Below are 8,351 nucleotides of genomic sequence, written 5' to 3'. Positions count from 1 at the left end.
GACACACCTGCAATCCCAGCACTTAGGAAGCCGAGGCAGGAACATTACTGCAAGTTTGAAGCCAGTTTTGGCTATATAGTGAGTTCAAGGCCAGCCTCAACTACTTAGGGGAGACCCTGTCTCAAAACAACACAACACAATATAACCGCACAAAAGATTGAGGGGAAAAAAACAAAAGAAAGAAAAAGGGCTGTCTACATAGCTCAGCAGATTAAAGCGCCTGCAAGCATGCGAAGAGGTTGGCAATTCGATCCCCAAGTCTGCCAATCTGGCCCATCCCCGGGGTGCACTGAGACTGAGATTGAGACTGGGCACAGTGGCACATGCCTGTAATCCCAGCTCTTGGGAGGCTGTAAACAGGTGGATCACTGTGAGTCCGATGTACTGAGACCCTGAACACTCTGTAGACCCTTCCCTAAAAATACAAAAAGAAAAAATAATTTCACTAAAAAACCCTAAAAGATTAAGGAGTGCAATGGCTGATGCATTGTGTCAACTGAAGTTTATTTTAGTTGTTGTTGTACTGGGGAGCGAACTTGGAACTTTGCTCCCAACCTTGTACTTGCCATGCAGGCAGGTGCTTATGCAGCTGAGCTTTCTCCTAGGCCAGCCATTTAACTTTAGAAATGTAACTAAGTAACTCAGCAGGTTTGTGTCCTAGAGCGATGAGGGCATGCCCTAGGGGGGCTGTTTACAGACCAGAATGTTGCAATGCTTGATTTATTGTGTTAATTTGAGACATTTAGAAGTTTAACAAGTGACTCAGCAGGGGGCCAGGGTCCTCACTTGTAAACATTGTGAGCGCGCCAAGAGAAGGGCGCAAAGGTGGTGTCTAATGCCTGCTCTAGGTGCAGTCTCGAGCAATATAAAGGAGAAAGAGGCCTGCTTCTCCCTTTCTTTCCGGTTGCTTTTGAGCCTTCTGCCACCTTACACCGTCGCTCCTCTGCCAAGCCACTCTGCTTAGAGCCAGCTGAGTATAGACTGAGACTTCCACAAACTGAGCTAAATAAACCATCCTTCTTTAATTCAGAGTATTGGGTATTTTGTCTCAAGTAATGACAGAAAAGTAACCAAGACAAGGATGCTCTCAGGGGAAATTAGACAGAGGAGAAGGGCCAAATTCTCATGCTCTGTTCTGGCTGGAGGGAAGACCTGGCCCAGCTGATGACTGTGTTCTTCCCCTTCTCCTTTCTTTGTTCCCTCTTACCGCTTCTCCCAAGGGGCCAGAAGCGGGTGCCTCGGTGACCTCTGTAGGTTCAAGCCACTGTCTCCACTCCACCACGAGTATAGCCAGACAGGTACATGGTGGCCCCACTCCCACTACTCTACACAGTAAGGTAGCCTTTTTGAAGAAGAGAGGGGGGTGGCTAAGATCTGGGAGGGAGGGATGGGCCCTTCATTGCATCTGTAACATTCGTGGCAAGCTTTAAACCCTGTCCCTCCCTGAAACAGGCCTGCAAGTGTAATGTAAGCAGCAGTCCCTAGCCAATTCTCTGGCTTTAGTCTAGGAGGACTTCCTCCTGAGGACTGCCCCCTTGTGCTGAAGCACTGGCCCTGTTAAAATAAAGACTTGAAAGTTTAATTAAAAAAAGACCTGATCTGGTGTTCTTATAAAATAATACAGCAGCTATTCTGTCCACCACACTCAAGATAAGAATCGAGATTTGCAAGGCTCGGCAAGCGCGGGCTCCTGAGAAATCAGTCACAAGCAGCTTGAAAGGACTGCTGGGGTAGGTAGGCCTCCAACAAGGCCCGTGCAGCTGCAGAAGCCCAGCAGACTAGAGGCAGCCCTGCTAGCACAGCATGGAATGTGTGGCAGGAACGGAACAGATGCAGCCACAGAGCCCTGTGCTCGGTCACAGTGTAGGTCTGTGACTGACCCAAGTTTAGGTCTTCTGCCTGATCCAAGTGTGTTGCCACGATGGGCTGAAACAGTCTCAGTCTATGATGGCAGTGACTGAACACCAGAACAGGGTCCACGAGCTGACAGAGCTGGCGCTTCTTCATGAAAATTGGTTAGGTCCAGGGCCGGCCACATAGCTCAACAGATTAAAGCATCTGCTTAGGTAGATGCAGAAGCTGGGGGTCCAATCCCTGGGCCTGCCCTGCCGGCCCTACCCCCAGGGCACGCTAAAACAGCGAATGAGACAAGGCGTGGTGGAGCCTGCCTATAATCCCAGCACTTGGGAAGCTGTAAACAGGAAGATCACTATGACTCCGATTTATGCAGTGAGACCCTGCAGATCCTGTCCTAAAAATACAAGAAAACAAAACAAAATTTTAAAAATGGTTAGGTCAAAAATCAGAAAATCTTTAGAAGGGTAAGCTGTTTATTTATTTTTTAAAATTTTTTTATTTATTTGTGTGTGTGTGTGTGTGTGTGTGTGGCCAGCTCAGCCCACTAGGGGGCAGGGCTGGCTGGCATGTGGTGCTGGGGGATTGAACTGTGGTCCCTGTGCTTTGCCAAGCTTGTTCCAAGTAGGTGCTTTAGACCACTGAGCCATCTCACCAGCCCCGGGTAAGCTGTTTATTGCAGTTAATTTCAATTTGAAAAGCTTAGGGAAGTGATTAATGGACCGGATTCTTTTCAAATTTTTTCCACACTAGGGGCAAGGATACTTACAAATCAACAGAATGGGGCCTGGCTTCTACTTAGCTCTCGGTAAGTATAAATGACCCCGCACATCCCTGCCTATGTGCCACCTCTGACAGGATGAAGAGGGCCCCTGCCTTCACTATCCTAGCTGTCTCCTCTGGGCCCATGTGGCCCATCTGCTAGGGCAGGTGGGGCCAGGGCAGCTTGTGCCCCCACATGGCCAGGATCCTGAGCATTATGTGTAAGAGTACTGAGACAAAATATCTGGCACCCACCACCTTAAGAAAGAAACGTTTAATTTAGCTAATAGATTCAGGAGGTTTGGTCCATGGTCCATTGATTCCAAAGCAAAAAGTGCCTGAGAGAAGGCTATGGTGGGGCACAGCTATTTAGCTCACAAGACCCTGGAGCTCAGCAAGAGCAAAGTCCCTGAGAGGAATGAGGGAGTACTATGTGCAGTCACCAGTGTCACAGCTCCGTGATCCTCCCAGATGCACCCAGGAGCATGCTTTACTAATCTGCTGGGTCTTTCTTAATTCAGCGAGGCTGATCTAGCTGATGATCTGGTTGATCCAGCTCTGCAAGCACCAGCAGTCTAGCCCCGCTGGTGAGGTACATTTTTCAGAGACTTAAAAGAACAACGTGCCTCCAGGCTCAAAGAGCACCTGCAAACTGAAGGGCTACTCAGACAGGTCAAGCTTAGCAAGGAAAATATTCTTGAGGGCTTCAACAGTGGTGGATGGCTGGGAGGCTGCAGCACTGCCAAAAAGCCAACCCTCGATGTTAGGCTACAGGGTTTTCTCTTTTGGGGGGAGGGGTACCAGGAATCGAACTCAGGCCCTTGGGTTTGCCCAGTGGGACCTGCACCACTGAGCTATTTCCTCAGCTTCTTGGCAAATGATTCTGTAGAGCACCAACTAAAACAGCAAAAGCAGGATCAAATCCAGAAAGGTCCTTGGGAGAAGCTACGCACACTCTGCGCACAGGCCATCCTTACCAGGAAGCCCCGCCATCACGGTGAGGCCTCTCCAGCCAGCCACGGCTCACCGCATCAATCTGCACACAGCCTTGGCGCGCAGCCGTAGGGGGAGTCAGCAGCCCACTGAACATTTCTTTTTTTTGTATTTTAGGGAAGGGCCTACAAGAGGTTCCTTCATCTTTGGGGGTACGGGCACATTACCTGCTTTGGCTAAAAGCTGAGCACTGGCCACAGAAATGGTGTGGATTACAGCAGCAAATGCTTACTCCTAACAGCAACCAAGTAGAGTCTAGCCTATGTGCGAAGACATGGTACACATTTACGTGATCTGCCACGAGCACCTGCCTTTTGATGTTTACGTCGCATCAGCCTCATCATCTGGGGTTGCGCAAAGCACGTCAGGCCAGTGAGGGCATCGGTGCCTCCCCGGGCTGCAGTCAGCATGCAAGCCCACTGTTTCGCAACCCTATTTGTGCCTGTGCTTTTCCCGGGGTCAAACAGAAGGTGCCCGCATGCATACAGTTCTGCACTCTGGCAGTAAAGTTGGCAACAGCCTATATGTGAACTAGTATCCCATGGCCCTGCACAGAAAGTGTTGGATGTCACTATCAGGCCTTTCCCTAGTGAAAGTGGGCCTCAGGGCAGGCAGACGAGTGTATCTGCCACTCCTGTTCAAGGCCAGCATGGTGTCCTTTGGGTCAGGACTCCTAAATCATCGGCCCCAATAGGGACTTTAATTCCAGGTTATATACGTTTCAGGCATCCATAGTAACCATATTACCTCATTTTCAGGAATTTTACAAAAATGACACACAATTGCCACAAGGTTTACATTTCCCAGACATAGTGGATAGAAAAATCTATCCCTCTGGACCTCCAAAGCAGTCAGAACTGGCAGAGTCTACAATGTCTGGGTTGCCTGAGCCTCCGCCACTGGGTGTCCTGGAGGCTGGACTGCAGCTAGCAGCTCGGCCAGCGGCCCTCCCCTCTGTCCTGTTCCCGCCTGCCCACCCCGCCCCAGCTGGGTTAGACAAAGCATGTATGTGGACCTGCTCTGTTTAGGGGCCTGGTCAGGAGCCAGGCTCCAACAGCAAAGCACTGAGGTTATTTTTCTACCTTTGGTCTAGTCTATGGCGACACCTTGTATCTAGATGTTCCCCCCGAAAGCTGCACGCAGTCACAGCGGGGCTTTTCAGAGGGGGCTGGACCTAGAGTGTGGGATTACTGGATCAGTCCACTGATAGGTTTGGCACAGTACTGCGTGTGGACGGGACAGCCCACCCTGCATGTGTGCGTGCTACCCACCCTAAGGGCCTGCAGGCTGCCTATGAAGGACAGAGAGCATTGTTGTAGCTGGTGCTTGTGTGCTGCTTGCTACCTCTGCTGCCATGAACTGTTTCTCCTCTGTGACACCCCTCTCCCATGCCTACCTGGCCTGGAGCCAGCCAACTATGAACTGTAAGCTAAACAAACCTTTTTGCCTTTAATTTGGGGTGCTGGGCAACGAAATCTAGCACCGCCCACCTCACTGCACACCTGACCTTTGCTTTCGCAGGATGGTCAGTCCCTGTGCCGCCCCACATCCCGCCTCCTACTTTGGTGCTAGGAAACCTCCAGCCCTGAGAGCTGTCCTGTGCCCTATGCTAGGGTACCGCACACACAGGGACCCACTCACCAGGATCCTGAGAGGCCAGGTGAGTGCTGCGTGGGGCTGGCTGTTCAGATGGCCTGCGCTGCCTGCTCCTGTCCCTTACACTCTGGGAGGGGAGAGCAGCCCAGCCCCTTGGGTTTCTAGGCTCCTGTGTGATCTCTGGCTGTGGCCTCTCCCCTCCTTGTTCCTTCCCTGATGCTGGCCCATCGCACTAGGTTCCCTTTTGGTCAGCGATTGCTCCTTATTTTTTGAGACGGGGTCTCACTATGTTGTTGAAGCTAGACTTAAACTCACTGCAGTCCTGCCTCAGTCAACCAAGTGCTGGGATTGCAGGCATGCACCACCATGCCCAGCTAGTATTGGCATTTTGCTCATTTACAAACAAGGCTGTGCATCTCCCACAAAACACACACACACACACACACACACACACACACACACAGTTGCTCAGTTTTCTGCACAGGTGGGATTTCAGGCCGGGCCCAGCTGGGAGCCCCCAGATGCGAACACCCCAGGACCTGGGGAAGTAGCCAGTATGGCAAGCAGCCCTGGGTGGGGGTGGGGTGGGGCAGGTGCTGCAAAGGGAAGTAGAAAGATACACTGGTCCCAGCAGCCGGAGGCTGCTCGCTCCAGCCAAACCCACTGGCATCCCTCAGCCTGCAGCCAAGGCAGAGGCGAGACCACCGCCCTGGAGGCGGCTCTGCCTCCAACCCCAGCAGCACTTACTTGCTCAAAGAGTTTGGCACAGTGCTCAGCCTCCTTGGCCTTAGTGACCCATCTGAGAGCACTGGGCAGGGGCACTAAGGGAAGCCTTGTCTCTGGCCCCTGAGGCAGCAGCATGGGGCCGGTCAAGGACACCTCCCGCCCCCCACTGGCTTACGTGAAGGGGGTCCCGCTCATCAAGTACTTCGAAGAGGCCATAGAGCCTCTGCAGAGCTTCCAGGCCCGGCCCGATGACCTGCTCATCAGCACCTACCCCAAGTCGGGTAAGCGAGGAGGCCAGCCTGCCCCTGGGCTGTGGTCCCTGTACGTTGGGCAAGGCCTGGCCCCCAGCCCTGTGCACCTGTATGTTCCCTCTCTTCTCAGGCACCACGTGGATGAGCGAGATACTGGACATGATCTACCAGGGTGGTGACCTAGAGAAGTGTCGCCGAGCCCCCACCAACATACGGGTGCCCTTCCTTGAGTTCAAATGCCCGGGGGTTCCCTCAGGTGTGTCCTGGTGACTGGGGACAAGAGAGGTGGAGGGAGCAGGGCTTGCTCCAGCTCAGCAGCTCTCCCTTGCCCGTGCCTTAGGGCTGGAGACTGTGCGAGACACCCCGGCCCCACGGCTGCTCAAGACGCACCTGCCTGTGGCCCTGCTCCCCCAGAGTCTGCTGGATCAGGTCAAGGTGAGTGCACAGGGACAGTCCCAACTTTGGTCCTGTTCCATGGGGAGGGCTTCCTTGAGCCTTGTCTAACGCCCTACAGGGAGGCCCCGTGCCAGGTGCTCTCGGGATTCATAGACCGGGAAAACAAGACTCTTCAGGGAAAACAAGAGACTGGTAGTCCAGGCACTCACAGGCCTGCAGAGGACAAGGGTGGTGGGAACCCTCCTGTCTTGTTCCAAATCTCAGTGTGGCACTAAAAAGGCTCAGAGCAGTACCAAATACAGCTCCTGGGCCCAGCCGGCATGGTGCCACCAAAGCAGAGTGAGAGCCCCGCTCAGTGCTACCCACAGGAGGACATCTCTAGGAAGTCAGCCCGCAACCTGCTTCCTCTGCCCCACGGAGACGACCTCCTCCAGCGGTGCCTGGAGCATGACCGGCCCGTAGTCTGGGGAGCAGGTGTGCTTTTGGGGCGTGCTGCATGCTGAGGGCGAGTAGCATTTGGCCACCTGCTCCCACAGGTGCTCTACGTTGCTCGCAATGCAAAAGACGTGGCCGTCTCCTATTACAACTTCTACAAGATGTGCAAGTTGTACCCAGAGCCCGGCTCCTGGGACAGCTTCCTGCAGAAGTTCATGGGGGGCGAAGGTGAGTCTGACGACAGAAGGATGGTGCTGGAGCCGAGGGACCATCATCCAAAATTAATCTCCACCTATGTCAGATGCGCCCTGTCCCCTTCCTCAGTGTCCTACGGGTCCTGGTACCAGCATGTGCAGGAGTGGTGGGAGCTGAGCCACACTCATCCTTTCCTCTACCTCTTCTATGAGGACATAAAGGAGGTGAGACTGCTGCCCCCCTACATGACTAGAACCTCCATGGCCTGCAGAAACCCTCTCATCAGTGACCCTGTGGCCGCCCCAGCCACCCATGACCTCCCCCTGCCCTCCAGGCTCTGGCCAGTCCTCGGCCACAGTACCTCCACCAGCAGCAGCACATGCACTGCCCAGCACCTGGCCTGGAGGAGTGTGCCCCGCTAAGTGCACAGTGACAGAGACGCCTCTCCCTCCCCCCCTCTTGGAGCAGCCACGCAGGGCTCACTCCAGGACCCCGGGTGGGACTGACTCACTCTGCCACGGGGAAGAGGCCCCGTCAGAGGTGGGGCTGAAAGGCTGCTCTGCGGGAGTAACCCCTCCCTTGGGAGGTCACAGAGGGGACCCCATGTTTCCTTGATGAACAACTTAATGAGTGTGTCTGCTTTCCCAGAACCCCAAAAGGGAGCTGCAGAAGATCCTGGAGTTCGTGGGGCGCTCCCTGCCCGAGGAGACCATGGATCTCATCATCCAGCACACATCCTTCAAGGAGATGAAGAAGAACCCCATGGCCAACTACACCAGCATACCCACTGAGGTCATGGACCACACCGTTTCCCCCTTCATGAGGAAAGGTGAATGCTGGGCCATGGGGGTTCTGGGGAGAGGAGCGAGAAACGGGTCACCACGGCCTCCTCTGTGGCCTGGACTCAATCTCTTTGTTTCTGTCCCAGGCACTGTGGGGGACTGGAAAAGCACCTTCACTGTAGCCCAGAATGAGCGCTTTGATGCCCACTACGCAGAGAGGATGGCGGGCTGCAGCCTGCGCTTCCACTGGCAGCTCTGAGTGCCAGACTAGGAAACCGTTCCAGGGCTGACAACCGGCCCGGCCCTGGGTAGAAGAATAAAGTGCGATGTGGCAAGCCAGGCCTCTGTTGCAAGCAGGAAA

The 8,351-nt window shown here is 53.9% G+C and overlaps 1 protein-coding gene across 2 annotated transcripts; it reads left to right on the top strand.

Moving 5' to 3' along the window:
• Nucleotides 1–5,152: 5,152 nt before the first annotated feature.
• Nucleotides 5,153–8,331, top strand: LOC101562749 (sulfotransferase 1A1-like). Of its 2 annotated transcripts, none has more exons than XM_004623146.2 (8): nt 5,153–5,269; nt 6,061–6,212; nt 6,313–6,438; nt 6,523–6,617; nt 7,115–7,241; nt 7,338–7,432; nt 7,857–8,037; nt 8,137–8,249. In XM_004623146.2, the coding sequence occupies exons 2-8, from the start codon at nt 6,065–6,067 to the stop codon at nt 8,247–8,249; spliced, it is 885 nt and encodes a 294-aa protein (XP_004623203.1). In that variant the 5' UTR covers nt 5,153–5,269; nt 6,061–6,064. The 2 variants fall into 2 exon arrangements, with proteins under 2 accessions (XP_004623203.1, XP_023575606.1); XM_023719838.1 differs by having other exon boundaries at nt 5,154–5,269; nt 6,057–6,212; nt 8,137–8,331.
• Nucleotides 8,332–8,351: the final 20 nt, after the last annotated feature.

Source organism: Octodon degus, unplaced genomic scaffold, assembly GCF_000260255.1.
Source record: "Octodon degus isolate 3935 unplaced genomic scaffold, OctDeg1.0 scaffold00001, whole genome shotgun sequence".
Lineage (NCBI taxonomy): Eukaryota > Metazoa > Chordata > Mammalia > Rodentia > Octodontidae > Octodon > Octodon degus.
The sequence above is the reverse complement of the archived record's forward strand: the minus strand, read 5'-3'. Positions and strand labels throughout refer to the sequence as shown.

Excerpts from the sequence above, each read along its gene's own strand:
- LOC101562749 (XM_023719838.1), top strand. The coding sequence starts at position 6,065 with ATGGGGCCGGTCAAGGACACCTCCCGCCCCCCACTGGCTTACGTGAAG. Across the intron at positions 6,213-6,312 it reads CAGCACCTACCCCAAGTCGG|GCACCACGTGGATGAGCGAG; the intron begins GTAAGCGAGGAG and ends CTCTCTTCTCAG. Across the intron at positions 6,618-7,114 it reads GTCTGCTGGATCAGGTCAAG|GTGCTCTACGTTGCTCGCAA; the intron begins GTGAGTGCACAG and ends CTGCTCCCACAG.